Raw genomic sequence first — 16,680 nt, 5'->3', positions numbered from 1 at the left:
TATTAAACTTTAAGTGTACTTGATTAACAGAATTCAAATCATTAAAAAAGGGAGAAACTATAGGTGATAAGCAACTGATTATTGATCAAGTCATTTTCTACTCTTAGTGACCACATAGATAGATGTTTCTTCATGATGATCTGTCCCTAACCTGGTCTTTTAGGTCTTCCATTGGTGTCCCCATTGCCACTGTACTGAGTCCATCCACCTGGCGGATGGTCATCCTCTTCTCTTTCCTTCCACCTTTCCAGCATCAGAGCCTTCTCCAGAGAGCTGGGTTTGAAGTGGGATAATTGGAGCCTGGTCATTTGTGCCTTGAAAAAAAACACTGGATTGATTTGTGCTGTGATCCATTTGTTTCTTTTCTTGCCTATCCATGGTATTCTCAGGAGTCTTCTCCAACACCAAAGTTCAAAGATATCAATACTCTTCCTATCTGGCATTTTCAAAGTCCAACTTCCACTTCCATAGAGTGTCACAGGAAATGGCATGGCTTGCACAATTCTGATCTTTGTAGGTATGGACGCATCACGGCATCTGAATCTCTTTCCCAAGGCCTTCATGGCTCTTCTAACCAAGGGCTAGTCTGTGGCATATTTCTTGACCGTTTGTTCCTTTACTCTTGAAGGTTGATCCTAAAAGGCAGAAGCCATCCACCACTTCAATATCTTCATTGTCAATTTTAAGGCTGGTGGTTCCTCCTGTTGTCATTAGTTTGGTGGTCTTTATATTTAATTTTAGTCCCATTTTCTCACTCTGCTCGTTGACTTTTGGTACCTGGGCGTGCAGACCTCTTGTATTTCCAGGTATCAAGGTAGTGTCATCAGCATAGTGCAGGTTATTGATGTTTCTTCCTCAAGTTTTAAAACCACACTCATCTTCTTCCAATGCAACTTTCCTCTCTATATATATTCAGCATGTAGGTTGAATAAATAAGGGGAGAGGATGCGACCTTGCCTCACGCCTTTCCCAGCCTGGAGCCAGTCTGTTTCACTATGTTTTCTTCATACTGTGGTTTCCTGACCTGTATATAAATTTCTCATGAGGACAAAGATGTTCCGGGATTCCCATTTCGCTGAGCGCTTTCCGCAGCTTGACGTGATCGGCACAATCGAGGGCCTTTCTATAATCGACGACGCACAAAGCGCTGCTTTTTCTTATTCTTTGGCTTCTCTCAATTATCCGGCGTTGTTGTTGTTCCCTTAGCACGCAGTGCTGGAAATGACTGACTAGAAACTCCCAGAACTTCTGCGGATCGTCGTCAGAACTCGCGAGCATCGCAAAACAGGCAGGACGCCCGAGCCGCTCCCGCGGGAGAAAATCGGGGGGAGAGTCCCGAGGAGGCCGGAACAGCCCGCTCCCCGCGCCCGCGCCAGGACAGAGCCACTCCTGGGCGGGGGCGAGGGCGGAGGCGCCGCTCCGGCCGCGCCTCTCGGTGGTGGGCCGGAAGTGCGCGCGCGCGCCGGAAGAGGCTGCGGATGCCGGGCGGCGCGGGGCGGCGGGCGCTGCGGGCCATGCTGGCGGGGCCGGGCGCGCGGGGCCGGGCGCTCCCTGCCTGCGCGGGCGCTGAGCGGCGCGTCTGCCTGGCCGGCGGCGCGGGGCAGGCGGCGCGGGCGCGGGCGGCGGCGGCGGCGGCGCTGCGCGAGGGCGGGCTGGTGGCGGTGCCCACAGACACGGTCTACGGCGTGGCCTGCCTGGCGCAGAGCTCCGCGGCGGTCGAGGCCCTCTACCGGCTGAAGGGGCGCCCCGCCGGCAAGCCGCTGGCCGTCTGCCTGGCCGACGTCGAGCAGGTGCACAGGTGCGCGGGCGCCGGGGCGGGGCGGGGCGGGGAAGGGCGAGGGCGAGGGCGACGGCGACCCCGCCGCCCCCGGCGCTGAGCCAGTCGCGTCCCGCAGGTACTGCTGCGTCCCGGTGCCCGAGGAGCTGCTGCGCGATCTGCTGCCCGGTCCCGTGACGCTGGTCCTGCCGCGCTCGGACGCCCTCAACGCCGACCTGAACCCCTCCACGCCGGTGAGCGGCGGGCGGGCGGCGCTGCTGGGGCCGGGCGGGCGCCTCCCAGAGCGGAGCGTCCTGTCAGCAGCCGCGCCTCCTCTCTCTCTCTCCCCTGCAGCTGGTGGGCGTCCGTGTCCCCAATCACCGGTTTGTCAGGGACCTGGCCAGGGCGTGTGGTGCTCCTCTGGCTTTAACCAGCGCCAACGTCAGCGACAGGGCGAGCAGCCTCACGGTGACGGTAAGAACCTCTTGAGCGTGGGAGCCCGCTCCTTCGGAGCCTGTTCCGAGGAGGCTGACGGTGAGATGTCGCTGCCCCAAAGGGTGCCCCTATTACGGAATAGGGCGATGAGCACTTGCTTGTGAGAAGTTGGTCCACTGTTGTTGGGAACAGGCAAGCCTTGTGTCTCGTGGTTCCGATCTGAACCTAACTTTGCTCTGTGCCTTCTTTCTCCCTGATTGATTGATTGACCGATTGATTTCTCACATGTGTAAACAGCTTCAGTCAAGGCTGTTCTAAGTGGGCTATGAAAACAGTGCGATAGTAAGAGTCATGTGCAGGAACAGAGAGATACAGTATACAGCAGGGTTTCTCAACTGGGGTTCCCTGGGAGATCATGATTTATTTTTAGAATGCAGAGACTAAAGAAAAACCCTCCAATTTTCAATGCTGGATTGGCCCACCAGATTGCATGTGGACTCTGAGCAGGAGCATGGATTGTGCGTGCAAGCAGGGAGGTGAGGAGTGAGCCAGGGAGAGGAGAGAGGACAGTAGGTGGTGAAAGAATGCTCAAGAGAGAGAGACGCTGCCGGGGCCTCCATGCTGGAGCTCTCCTTGCTGGCACATGCCTGCCTTTCTGCAGGTGCAGCGGCCTGGGGGCTCTGTCTCAGGGCAGGCGCAGGAGATCCGGGACTAGGCTGGCCCAGACACCAGCAGCAGCAGGAGCCACCCACAAAAGTGGGGAAGGGGCAGGAGGCAGGGGAAAGGAAAAAGTGGTGATGGTGGTGAAGACTTCAGCATCAGGGTGCCAAGATTTCAGGAGAGGTTGAGGAGTCCAAATTTTAAGGGGAGGGGTGTTGGAGGTTGCAAGGCATCAGCCCACCTTTAGTTTTGAAAGGGGTCCTTGGGAGAGGAGGTGGAAAGAGGGACCAGAAAAGAGAAGCTGGATTTGGGGAATGAGGTGCTGGTGGTGCAGGGAGAGGGGAGGCGGCTGGCTGACCTGATTCAGTGTGCCGGCGTCATCTGTGTCCCTCTGATGCATTTTGCCGTTATCATTCATGGCAGTTTGATATATCGCTCAAAAACTCTATGTGCCCTTAAAAGTAGCTCAAAATAGCCCAAAAAATGCAACCTGCAAAGGCCAAAAGTTTCCCACAATTTATCTCCAAAACTCAAGTTTGGCCCAGAATTGAGTATTTATACAGCCAAAAACAAGCCCAGGTTTCACATTAAAGAGGTAAGTTTCATTCTTTATTTTTTAGTTTAAGAAGACTGTTAATACACACGTGCGAGCCTACTGTCAGGCCCAGCCCAAGAACAACGGTGAAACAGTCCAGTTGAGCTCAGTTCCTTTATTTACGCCTTATAGACAGAATCTTGCCAGACTAAATCTGTACTCCTGCAACAAGTGGATACACCCTGGGAGATTCTAGGGAGTGGCTGTCCTGAACCTCTCATGCTTCCTGTGCTCCACCTCCGTACTGTGTTGTCTTTTGTCTCCTTGACCTTCCTGGAATGCACCCTCTCCTTCCTGATAGCCTTGCTCTCAAATATCCCCCTCCTCTTCGTAGATACATTCCATCGCGTCTACACATGAAACAAATACAGTAATTTTGTAACTTCTGGGCTATATTTGAGCCTGAATGTGCAGTTCCCCAAGGCCTGAAAAATATTTCAAGGGTTCCTCCAGGGTCCAAAGGTTGAGAAAGGCTGGTATACAGCAACAGTTAATACAGTATTCTTGGCACTGGAAGCTCTACAGCACTCAAATCCCAAAGGACTTCCAGAACAGCCAAGTTTTTACAAGCTTCTGGAAGACCAGGATACTGGGACGTACCCTTGCTTGGGGCCAGGAGGCAAGCTGTTCTGGAGGAGAGGAGCCCACCCGTTGCATCTTTTTAACAATGGGGGTGTTTGGCAGATTGGGTAGGTACAGTCCATTTGGGATAGGTGGTCAACCAAGAGAGCAGCTAATAGAGTTTCAATCTTTTGCCCAGGCCTGAATCCTGCCTGCCTTCTTCCAGATCTCTCTGTAGCTGTTACACCCCCACCCACCTTTTTCCACAACATTCCCTGTGAAGTGTGCTGAGCGGGTTCTAGGAGCTAATTTCTTATGTACCTTTTCTTTAGGAATTTCAGGAGCTTTGGCCTCACCTTTCCCTGGTCGTTGATGGGGGTCCAACTGGGGATGCCCTTAGTCCTGAGTGTCGTCTAGGTTCAACTGTGGTTGACCTCTCCATCCCTGGAAAATTCAGGGTTATTCGACCAGGCTGGTAAGCCACCTGCTATCTTAGGGTTGTTAAGTAGCTTGTGTGGATTACACTGTTTGGTTCCTGTGAAGAGGAAGCACTTTTGTGATCCAAAAGAGTTGAGGATTCAGAAGAGATGCAGTTATGCACATGATTCCCATAAGCAGCCTTCTAATTTCTGCAGGTCCCATGTGGATTGGGGAAACCCAACTTAATTGTACTGACTGTAATTGTTATCATTACATTCCAGAATATTACAGTGAGAATTTTCCCCCCAACCCTATTTCTTAATTATCTCTTCTTTCTTTTTCCAGTGCACTTACTCAAACCATTGAAATCCTGGTATCCAAGTATGGGTTGACAGCTGAGGTGTCTGGGAACTGAAATATAGGAATTTGGGGACACCTAAGTGTTGTCAAGCTTTTCCCAGCCAAGAAGGCAAAGGATTTATCTCTGACAGTTATGGGTGTAAAGGGACGCTCCCTCAAGTGACATCCTTGACTGTCTTGCAGCTTGAGAAATTGTCCAATCTGTGATTTTGAGGACTGGGCACATGGGTGAGTTTCCTTTAAGGTCTAAAATTGTACCTATTTCTGATTGCCTGAAGCATTCCTGCCATCTGGTTTCTCCCACAGCCTGTCAGTTCTCCCACTCTGTCTAAAGAAGCTGGCTTATGTGAGCTAAAGACAGATCCTGCAAGGGATCATTTGAACATCAGGTTATGAATAATTCAGTTGAGAACACTGAGTAACTTGGGGGTGTTGAATGCAGAGTGTTGAATAAAGGAGTAAACAAATGGGTGAGGCTATCTCTATTGACGTTTCTCATAGCCCAACAATTGGACCAATATAATTAAATGAAAACTGTATGCAATGTGTTTCTGCTGGCAATTTTTTTCTATAAAAAAGATGTGAGATAAAAAAGGGATCTAAGTAAGATTGGACCCAATTAGTACTTGGATGGGAGACCACCAAAAAATCCCAGGGCAGTAAAGTAGAATGGAAAATCAGAAAAACACTTGGGAAGAAGGCAGTGGCAGATTTTCTGCCAAGATAACTATATGGACAATTCAAGGGACTTTAGGGTTGGGACTGACTTTGAACCTTGAGTGCCTCGTTACTGAAAAATTTAAGTGCCCTGAATGTTGGGTGGTGGTTTGTAGTTCCATGGTAACAATGGTATAAGTTGCAGAATGAAAAGAGTTTTCTCACTCCTTATCTTAAAGAATTTGTCTGAACTGTAAGATGGGTTTTTGCCAGTGCTTATGTCTTGCTTTGTCTTTCTCTCCCAGAATGATTGATTACAGATGGATACAAGTACAAACTATTCCACAGTTCTGCAAATAACATGGTTCTGCAAATAGAACATAGTTCTGCAAATAACATCTGAAATTGAAGCAAAGGCCTAAAGATTTCCCAAGGCCTAAAGTACGGCTTGCATTAACAGCCATCCTTTATCCCTGTTTTGGTCTTCTTTCTGAGCTACTGCCTGAAATGGAACAGGTGTTGATTTCATTTCATTGTATTGCAGTAATAAGCACAGTTGACCATGGCATTCAAAATACAGAATATAGCAAATACTTTCAGGTCCGTCTTGACAGACACTTTTCTCTTGGAAAGAAAACTAGGCTAAGTGTATGTTTGTAGTTTTGGGACTTTTTAACTAGCAGTGGCATATTAGTAAAAAATTTCAGAGTAAAATAACATCTGGCCGAAGAAGATGGGAGGGTGGGGAAACTTTCCAGCTTAGTATTTCCTGAAGAGCCCAAGCTGTCTTTTGGGGTACAGAGGAAGATAGGAGATGTGTCTTCCAGAAGAAGCAAAGATGCAGAGCCACCGCCTTCTATCTTGTCTGCCACTGCTTTGTTTATACTGTGCCTTCGAGTCAGTCTTGATGCCTGGCGACTGCAGTTCTCTTGGTAGCATTTTTTGAAGTGGTTTGCCATTACTTTCTTCTTCCTGGCTGAGAGACAGTGACTGGCTCAGTCACCCAGCTGGTTTTGTGCCTAAGGCGGCACTAGAACTCATGGTCTCCTGTTTTCCAGCTTGGTGCCTTTAACCATTACACAAAACTGGCGCTCTCTACCATAATAGTTATATTCTGTCTGCCTAATGAGGCATGTAGTCTTCTTGTGGATAGCCTTTTTGATTTAGGCACAGTCATGTCACTCACTGAAGGAGATGACGGGGGCCTTAGGAGAGCTGTCTGCAATGGTACTTGTCATTCACCCAGTTGCAAGTGTTGTGGTCTTTCCATGGGGCAAATGTTGGGCCAGTCTGCACACTTGGGATAAAGGGAAAAGCTTTGGTGGCTTTCCAGTTCTGATTGGAGGAACCAATGAGAAACCACTAGAGGTGAAACTGGTAGAGATTCAGCATAGCTTTCAGAGGGGATCTCTTGTGTCTTTGCTCCTGCAATAGAGTAATGAAAACAGCAGTGAGAGGGCGCTAGATGGTGTCAGTGGTTTAGCTCAGGGTTTAGAAACTGTCAGGTAGAATAAGGGGCTTTGTGGCGTGTGCTGATCTTGTACCAGTAAAACCTTTAAAGATGCCATACCTCAAAACAATCCATGACAGCATCGGCCCTGCTTAGAGCAGCTTGGCCTTATGGACTATGTGGGACTTGCCCAGAATCAGGAACTTTGCTCCCCACATTGCTACCTGATTTCTGTCCGCCAGTAGAATCTCCAACACTGCTAGAGTTCACCGCTCTGGACACCTGTGGCCTGGATTCTGCAGTCACGCTAACCTAAACCAAAATAAGGCTAGGAAACACACCCTTAACTTTCTAACTCTCAGAAGGTTGGTGCTATTTCCCAAAGTGTGTGAGGCCAGCTTATTCTTGCATGTCAACTTGATAGGCTGGTTATATCTATTGGTCCAGGATGTGCTTATATGTTTTGCATAGAGCCGTCATGTCATCTGTATAGCTGAATATTAAATGTATCTGCAGAATATGTGCAGTAGATAGAAATACAGGTGGAAACCTGGGATGATGTGGACACTGGTGGAACATTCCAGGTTTCTTACTGCTTCAACAGTGAGTAGTGACTGCAGGGATCATCTTCCTTTCCCCTGGTTCATCTGAGGGTAATTTTTCCATCACCTCATTTTAAAGTATACATACTGTAATTCACATTTCCCTATCAAAACAATTCTTCTTAAGTTGGAAAAAAATGAAAGACTGCACTCCACTCCACCTGCTCTGCAGACCCTTTCCTCCACCCAACTGAAAAGGCTTCAGGCATGAAGGTAGGGAACCCCACTCACTCAGGGCTGTGCTTGTCCTCTGTACTTTGCACCACAGATTAGACAATTGATAGCGTGTTGCGAGAACCCAGCCTTAAAGGTTGGTTTATGGTTCAGTGTGTTGTGTAAATTCAAAAACAGATCAGTTGAGTATTCCATGGTTAAGTTAATCACAGGGAGTTTGGCATACAAACACAAGGTTGAGCTTTGTTTCACATCAATGGAACTCTGCCATACATAGACTACCACAAAGTACAAAGGCACGCTAATCAAATGAACGTATGTAACATCATTTTGGATGAAGGGTCATGGGCTCTTGGAGAGCCTTCTGTTTTCCTCTGCTGGTCTGAGTGGGTCCCAGGATAGAACCCCTCCTCCTAGGAAGAAAGTGCCAGGAGAACTGAGGCTGCCCTGGAAGGGCCATTGCTGCAGGATCTGAAACTGCAGGCTAAGCCTAAATTCTCTTCAGAAGGATACTGCAGGCAGCCCATTCCCCGAAGTCTTGACTAACAGTGCAAGTTTGATGATGGCCTCCATTAAACCAAATCTAATAATTGTTGTATTTTAGGGCCTAAGATAGGGGTCTCAGGCACCAATGAAAATGCTGCATTCATATACATGCAAAGCAACAAATATGAAATATTAATATTATAAAATGATTGAAATAGTTTATAATTAGCATTAAATTAAAATGATATTGATGTTTAATAAAAGCAAAAATGGTACTTACTGTAAATCATATCGTAAAAAAATATTGTGTTGCCATGGCCACAATCTCTAACTGGTTTCTTGACCCACACCTCACTGATGTATTGTTCTGCACCCCCCCTCGGCATCAGCTGGCACAGTGATGTCACTGCCAATGTTCCCACTGGTGCTCCATGGCCATCATACACCAATGCAGCATCCATGCATGAGACAAGACAGGCAAGTTGGTCTCTGGCAGCACCTTAAACTGTTGAGCTGTTGTGGGCGGCATAAAAGAAGCCAGTGGGCTGCATGTGCCAGGATGACACCTGCCAGAGCCTGGTAGTCATGGTGTCTTACAGTCATCTGCAGAGCGAGGGACTAGTGCCTGTCCCAGGCAAAGTGGTACTGAAATGTCATCTGCAGCTAAATGATGTTGGTTGCACACACTCCTCCAGCACAGCGAGACTGTGAGAATTGTAGGGTCTAAGCACTGAATCCTAACTGGTGGGGAGGGGGAGAGATGGTCGCCCCCTTGGGATATCCGGTTGAGGTCCTGGGTTCCCAGGTCAGGACCATCACGCAATCTCAGCACACGTGACAAACTGGGCTCCTATACTCAAGTACTAAAGGTGTGCAGTGCTCATAAGACCAATAGCAGACCTGGACCACCCCCTCTTTGTATCTTATTGCTGCTTTGTGGGGTCAACAGCCAGGAAGAGACACCAGCTGTCTCTTGCATCTCCCCTTCCAGCCAGGGCTGCACAGGGAGACCATGGACTCCAGGCCCAGTGCTAGGGCAGCAGTTGTGGTGAATCTGGGGTGGGCACGAGCACACACAGCATGAAAACGCCCCAAATGAAGAACATACAAGTTAAGAATGCCAACCCAAAATGGGGGATGGGTGACAGCTGGCTCTGTAGCAATGAGCCTTGCTTGGGAAACAGCAGAGATCTCTGCTGCCTGCCCTCTTTCTGCAAACAGCAACCCCAAGATTTATACTGCACCCTCCATGCTCAAGCCCATCCACCTTGCTCCCATTCCTCCCCTTCTGTGGACTAGCCCATGGTCCAGAAAGATGGAGCTGCTCCCTTCCCTGCAGATGATGTCATCCACACCACCACAAGAGGTTGTGCTGCAATGGGCATTAAGCTTAAGCGACCTGTTGTCTGCTTGATCATGTCCTTGCAGCCTTCTGGGGAACACCCATTGTCAAGCAAAGAACACTAATGTGCCGGCTTTCTATGCAAAGCGGGCTGCAACCAGCTTCTCCCTTGCCCTTCCTCAACTCTTCCATCTTAGGTCCAAGAATCCACTCTATTCTCAGAGCCAGGGTGGTGTGGTGCAGTTCAACTTCATCCTCAGCCATGAAACTGCACCAAATGACCTGGACCAGTCACCTCCTCATGGCTCTGACAGGATTGTTGGGATTAAAATGGAGGGTGAATCCCATGCAAGCCCCCTTCAGCTGGAGAACAGGTGGGACATAAACTTAGCAATATTGTAGATGTGAGCACACAGGTTCTCAAGTTGTCCCAAGGTCTTGCTGTTCAGTCTGACCAAAATCTGTCCCCCCCCCCAATTTATTCATTTAAAACAAAGATATTCCTAGAAGAGATAAGTGGACAAAGAAAATTTCTTAAGTTATATAATTTATGTTCAATGTAATATTAATAAAAGCATACCAAAGTAATTGTTGTTTTTGTGATATATAAAAAAGTATAAATCTTTTGAGATTAGTGTCAAATCCCTACTGTATTATATACTAAACAAAAAAAAAACCCTCCTAAAATATAGATAGGTATTTACATTTCTGACTTCCCCCTTCTTTGAGCTCCAACCAATTAACAGTATATATTAACAAAAACTTTAGAAACCGTATTCTAAATGTTTCTATTTGCCTTGCTGTGTGATGTGGCATTAATGGGTTGACGGGGGTGGGCACAAGGGCTCTCGGGATACCCAGATGCTTCACAGCTGCAGAGTGCCTAGGGCAGAACAGCTGGTGGTGCTCTGGGTCTGCTGGGAGACTCATGCAGACGCAGTGGGGTTGAAGAAAAAACCAAGCAATCTCTTTACACAATCTCTCCTGTGCCTGATCCATCAGCACCATTGTAACTTTGACCAGTTGCTGAACAAGGCAGTTGGTCAGCGAGGACTATCCGTATTGACCTTCTGCTCTTTGGGGATTTAATCCCCTCTAATAGAAGAGAATCTCTGTAGCTCAGGGTTGAACTGTGGAGTCCTTGGGGTTCTCTAGGCTTGGTTGTTTTCTTGCAAACGTTTCGTTACCAAGCTAAAACAACCAAGCTCAGAGAACCCCAAGAACTGCACAGTTAATCCCCTCTGTGAACCACGTCAGACAGCTTGCTCGGAATACAATTTGAGATTTGGAAGGGTAAGGCTGCCTTTGTCTTTGGAGTCTTGCAAAATTTTGAGTTTGATTCTGCGTTTTTTTCCATTCCATATACATTTGCTAACAGTTGCTTGCCGTTCTAGTAAGGTTTTTCTCTGAAATTGGAATTAGTGCCATTTGAAGCAGATAATTTATCTTGGCTAATACATTCATTTTAATGGTTACAATTGATCCTAACCAAGAAGGCTTTAATTTTTTCCACTTTTCAAGATCTCTTAGTTTCTTGCCATAGTTTGACATAATTATTTTGGTATATTTCTTGATTATTACCTATCAAGCCAAGATATTTCACTGAATGTATTATCTGTAATTAGTAATTAGACTAACAGACTGGACCTTCATGGGAACGCTGTATATTATTAAGGACAGTAAATAATTGGTGGATTTTACAAACAAGATAAGGACAATATGAGCTAAGCTGTGAGACTAACTACGGAGAGCTAACTGGGACCAAAGTGCTAGAGATAAAGGCAAAACAGAAACAGAAAAAAAAAGGTCTGCCTTTTACCAAAGTAATTGACATAATTTCTCACAATGGCAACCACAAGAAAAGCTACTAAACTAGGAGGACACAGGTTCACTAGAACAACTTTCAGATAATTTATTTATACATCACATTTATATAGCCGCCCATCTCACACAAAGCGACTCTGACGGCATACAACAATTAAAATAAGTGAATAAAAACAGGCAGTATAGAATTATAAAAAGATGGTTGGTTTTGTTAAGTTGGTTTTGGCTGAAAGTTGGATTAAGTTGGTTTTGGCTGAAAGGTTGAAAATAATTTTACAGGATTCTATTCATTGAGATCATTGCAGATTTTTACTTAAAAGACAATTACGAGATAATATTAGAAACGTTTTGGATATTTTGGAATACTTGGAGCAATATAATGAAAAACAAGCTGCACTGATATTCTTAGATGCAGAGAATGCCTTTGACAATTCAAATTGGACTTTTTTGTTTCAAGTTATGGAACATATGAACCTTGGAGATAATTTTATTAAATGGGCAAGATCAATTTACACTTCTCAGAAAGCACAAATAATTGTCAATGGAGAACTAACAAAACGTGAGATTCAAAAGGGAACGAGGATGTCCGCTGTTTCCGCTTTTGTTCATTTTAGTTCTTCAGGTACTGAATAAGACATAAGACAAGATGAGAGAATTAGGGGAGTTAAGATTAAAAAAGAAACTTAAAAGTTAAGGGCATTTGTGAAAAATTTAGTATTTTGGAAGATCCACTGGAGGGAGTAGAAACATTAATGGGAAAATTAAAAGACTTTAGTACGTTAGTAGGTTTTAAGATTAATAATGAGAAAACAAAGATGTTAACAAAAAATATGAAATTAGAAGATGAACTAGAACTGATGGAAAAAACTAGTTTTAAGATTGAGAAAAAAGTAAAAAAACTTGGGTATTACTATGACAAATAGGATTTGTGTGCTATTTCAAATAATTAGGTTAAGACATGGAATGAAATTATGAAGGGCATGTTAAGATGGGAGAAATTAAAATTGTCACTGTTGGGGAGAATCTGTGTGTTAAAAATGTTTTGCCAAAAATGATGTTTTTGTTTCAGACAATACAGGTAATCCTTGCTTAATGACCACAATTGGGACCAGAATTTCCATCACTGAGTGATGTGGTTGTAAAGTGAATCATCATACGACCGCGTTGCTTAGCAGCTGCAATCCCAACATTCCCTATTGCTGTCATTAATTGCGGGTCATTAAGCAGAGGGAGTCCCAGGTAAGGAGTGCCGGGGGGGGGGTGTTGCAGGGAGGTAGGGGAGGCCCTGGGAGGCCCAGGACAGGCCGCGCGCAAGGGGGGGGAATGCTGCAGTGCGGTGCAAAGCCACAGCCACCCCTGGAAGCCTCATCTGCCCCAGCCCAGCCCAGCCCAGCCCCACTTATGACTGCAGGGGTGCTGCAACTCCCCCCACCTGCCTATCTCCCCCATCTATGCCCTTCCCCAAGCCGCTCATGCCATTCCTTCTCCAACTTGTGCTATTTGGAGAAGGAATGGGGTGCGTGATTTGGAGAATGAGGTCTTCCGAATCATTGCAAGAACAGGACTCCTGCCATTCTTCACCTGGGGAAGACCAGGTTTCTGAAGGATTGAGAGAATGGGATATGCAATTTGAAGAAGAAATGGGGCGCACGGCTTGGGTAACAGCGTGAGCAGCCTTGGGAAGACCTGGCATGGCCAGCGGCTGCCTTGCATACAGTAGGGTCAGGCTGGGTGTGCCTCATCAGCAGGTGGGAGGAAAATGGCAAAGGTCAGCTGGGCGCAGCAGAGCCTGTGGAATGTAGGGTAGTGGAGGCAACTAGGGCTTTGCACAATGGTGCTGGTGTGGCTGGCTGTGGTGTGGGGCTTGAGGCGGTATTTCTCAGTGGCAGCGGTGGGGCTGAGGCTGAAGTAGAGGCTTGGGGAGCAGTGGCAGCTGGCTGAGACTGCTGAAGGCTCCGGGCCATTACTTCAGTCCCAGCCCTGGTGCTGCCACCACTGAGTGCCACTGTGCAGGGTGGCCAAAAGGGCATAGAAGCAGGGGAAGATAGGTGGGGGGGGGAGTTGCAGCGGCCCTGCAGTTGTAAGTGCGGGCAGGCTGCCAAATGCCTGAATTTTGATCACATGACCGCAGGGGTGCTGCAATGGCTGTAACTTTGGGCATGAGTCGTAGTCCATTTTTTCAGCACCGTCGTAATTTCAAACAGTCGCTGAATGAATGGTCGTTAAGCAAGGACTGCTTGTACCTCTTTTGACAACTGATGTACCATTAAAACAATGGCAGAAAGATATATCTAAATGTATATGGCAAGGGAAAAAAACACAAGTTAAATATAAAGATTACAAGATGCAAAGGAAAGAGGAGGATTGGGTTTACCAGATTTGAAATTATATTTTGCTGTTTGTTGTTTGGTCTGGATGAAAGAATGGATGTTGATGAGAAACAAAACACTTTTAGAGCTAGAAGATCACGACCTGAGGTTTGGATGGCATGGATATTTATGGTACAATAAAGTTAAAATTAATGTGGATTTCAAAAACCATTTTATTAGACATGCCATATTGAGAATATGGAATAGGTATAAATCCAGGATGTGCCCAAAAACACCCTTATGGATCTCAGCTTAAGAAGCATGTAAAGAAGAGAAACAGCAGAAAAAGGCAAATGGCTGACGTACCAGGAGCTATTGGAAAACCAGCAAGGGGAATTTAAAATTAAATCAAGAGCAATAGCAGAAGGATATAGTTGTCAATGGTTTTCCCATTTACAGTTATCAAAAAGATTTAAAATGGACAGAAAGACTTATAGTGTGGAGCAAAGACAGACAGAATTTGAGTACAATTTATGTACTGATGAACATGTAATTGCTAAAATGTATAAACTTTTGTTGAAATTTGAAACACAGGAAGAACAGGTTAAAGAGTGTATGATAAAGCGGGCTAAGAATTTGGGTTATAATATACAAATGGATCAATGGGAAAATATGTGGTTAAAAGGGTTGACATTTACATTGTGTTATGGTCTCAAAGAGAATTTTTATAAAATGATGTATCGTTGGTACATGGCACCAGATAAATTATCTAGAATGTATAAAGGCATTTCAAATACATGTGAACAACATGAAGGGACATTTTATCTTGCTTGGTGGCCATATAAAAAAGCCAAAAATTTTGGATTCGAATACATACATTGATACAGAGGATTTTAAAGATTAGTATTTAATTGAAGCCAGTACTTTTCCTTCTGGACTGATGGATAAACAGAAAAAACCCATGGAAAATTATTTCAATATATGATTACTGCAGTGAGATCATTATATGCAGAGAGATGGAAAGATTTGACACTACCCACTATGGAGGAATGGTTGGTACAATTGACAGATCTTGCTGAAATGGATAAACTAACTTCTTTGATTAGAGAAAATACACTATCTACATTTATTGGTGACTAGAAACTTCTTGTGGACTTTTTGTATCAAAATGAAAAAAAATGAATTTTGTGATTTATGGCTCTGATTAGACAAGATAGATTATAGAAAGCAAAGTATCATGATGTAACCTTAGAGAGAGAGAGAGAGGTTAAAATATAATTGTACTTATAACTGCTGTGAAGAATATCAGAAGATTCTGAATCTTTTTTCTTTCCTTTCTATTTAACTTTTTTTCTTTTCTTACACTTTTTGCTTTCTCTTTGTTTCTTTTTCTCTTTATATTAGTTTGTATTTTTATCTTCTTTTTAAAAAGTTTTAATAAAAATTATATATGAACATATTATCTGGCAGCCAGATTCTTTCTGCAACAAATCTTCTCTTTGTATTCTTGCTTTTTGGACATTGATTTTGTATTTGAAGAATTCTCCAAAGCTGTGGATTGTTTTCATCACGTGTCTTATTGTAGTTCTGTGATAGTAGTAGTAGTAATTATTATATTTTATCCTTTTTTTAAATATTTGGCCAACTCAAGGCGACAAACATACCTAATACTCCTGCCTCCTATTTTCCCCACAACCACCACCCTGTGAGGTGGCTTGGGCTGAGAGAAGGACTGGCCCAAAGTCATCCAGCTGGATTTCATGGGGAAGGGGAGCCTAGAGCTCACTGTCTCTTGGCTTCTAGGCCAGCACCTTTATTACATCATCTGCCTAATGTTTAAGCTCGTGTTCCTCTCCACGGCTTTAAGGCCAGGTGTTTGTGTGTCACCTCAAACCAGTCTTTCTAAAGCAGTGACGAATGAAAAGGGAGTATCCTTTCCTTGTTCCTTCACCGATTCAGCCATAATCTTTGCTGTTGACACCGTGTGTACTTCGAACTCAGCTCTGAACTCTTCTCCAGGATTTATTCTATTCGGTGCTACCCATAGAAATGGCCAGTGCAGGTTGTCAAGGGCTGTTTCTGCTTCTAGAAAACTTGGTGCTGCTTTTTGTTGCTGCTGCTGCTGCATTCTATTATAATGGTTACAAACCTGGTGTTGGCCTTTACGCTCCTCTTCGGAATATTGATTGATATGTATTACAGTGGTACCTCGGGTCACGAACGCTTCTGTTCACGACCAATTCGGGTCATGAACAGCTCCGTTCGCAAAATTTTGCTTCCGTTCGCGAACGCCAGATCGGGTGACGAACAGGATCCGTGGCCATTTTCCCTGCCATGACACGTGGTCGTGGCTTCCTGTAGGGAGGGGGACTCTCCCTCCAAGCAATAACCGCCTCCCCACCCGCCTTCCTGTCCTCCACACCTCAAGCAAGGTTAGCGTTCTCTCTCTTCATACTGTACTGTACAGTGGTACCTCGGGATACGAACTTAATCCGTTCCGTGACTCTGGTTGCAACTCGAGTTGGTCTCAAGTCGAGGTAAAGTTTCCCATAAGGTTCAATGTATATCCGGTTAATCCGTTCCGCCCTCCGAATTTGGTCGCAACCCGAGGCAAATTTCCCCATAGGGTTCAATGTAAATCCGGTTAATCCGTTCCACCCTCCGCCCGAATTTGGTCGCAACCCGAGGCAATTTTCTCTTCAGAGCCTTACTCCTGCCAAGCCTACTCTGCATTTTCTTTGGAGCCATGCTAACACGCATACCAAAAACCTTCGCAAAACACCACAAAACACACCACAAGCCTCACCGAATGTCTCCTTGCTACCGTGACCTCACCCACAGGAAGCCGCGACCACGTGCCAGCAGGGAAAATGGCCGCGGATCCGGTTTGTAAGTCGAGGCGAGTTTGTAACCCGAGGTAAATTTTTCCTGCCGAAGCTGGTCGTAACCCGAAATGTTCGTTAGTAGAGGCGTTCATAACCCGAGGTACCACTGTACTTTGTGCCATATTTTTGTGGTTTAAAAAAAAATACATATGGTTCAGAACGGA

The 16,680-nt window shown here is 45.6% G+C and overlaps 2 protein-coding genes across 5 annotated transcripts in view; one reads left to right on the top strand and one right to left on the bottom strand.

Annotated features, from left to right (window-relative positions):
- The window catches only part of LOC148216940 (uncharacterized), a 589,705-nt gene that overhangs the window by 489,383 nt on the left and 83,642 nt on the right, over positions 1-16,680 (bottom strand). The window lies entirely within an intron of this gene.
- YRDC (yrdC N6-threonylcarbamoyltransferase domain containing) lies at positions 1,460-15,079 on the top strand. Of its 4 annotated transcripts, none has more exons than XR_015798537.1 (6): positions 1,460-1,798; positions 1,896-2,010; positions 2,111-2,230; positions 4,340-4,482; positions 4,773-5,015; positions 12,392-15,079. XR_015798537.1 is itself a non-coding variant. In XM_088154160.1 (5 exons), exons 1-5 carry the CDS (start codon positions 1,479-1,481, stop codon positions 4,840-4,842), a joined length of 768 nt encoding a protein of 255 aa, XP_088010286.1. In that variant the 5' UTR covers positions 1,460-1,478; the 3' UTR covers positions 4,843-12,385. The 4 variants fall into 4 exon arrangements, 1 of the variants encoding a protein (XP_088010286.1); XR_015798532.1 differs by having other exon boundaries at positions 4,773-5,960; positions 12,392-15,077; XR_015798536.1 differs by lacking the exon at positions 12,392-15,079 and adding an exon at positions 5,750-12,385.

Source organism: Python bivittatus, unplaced genomic scaffold (genome assembly GCF_059951505.1).
Source record: "Python bivittatus isolate LINGU-HERP-01145 unplaced genomic scaffold, Pbiv_v1 ctg000040_np1212, whole genome shotgun sequence".
Classification (NCBI taxonomy): domain Eukaryota; kingdom Metazoa; phylum Chordata; class Lepidosauria; order Squamata; family Pythonidae; genus Python; species Python bivittatus.
This window is presented reverse-complemented; position numbering and strand designations above follow the sequence as displayed.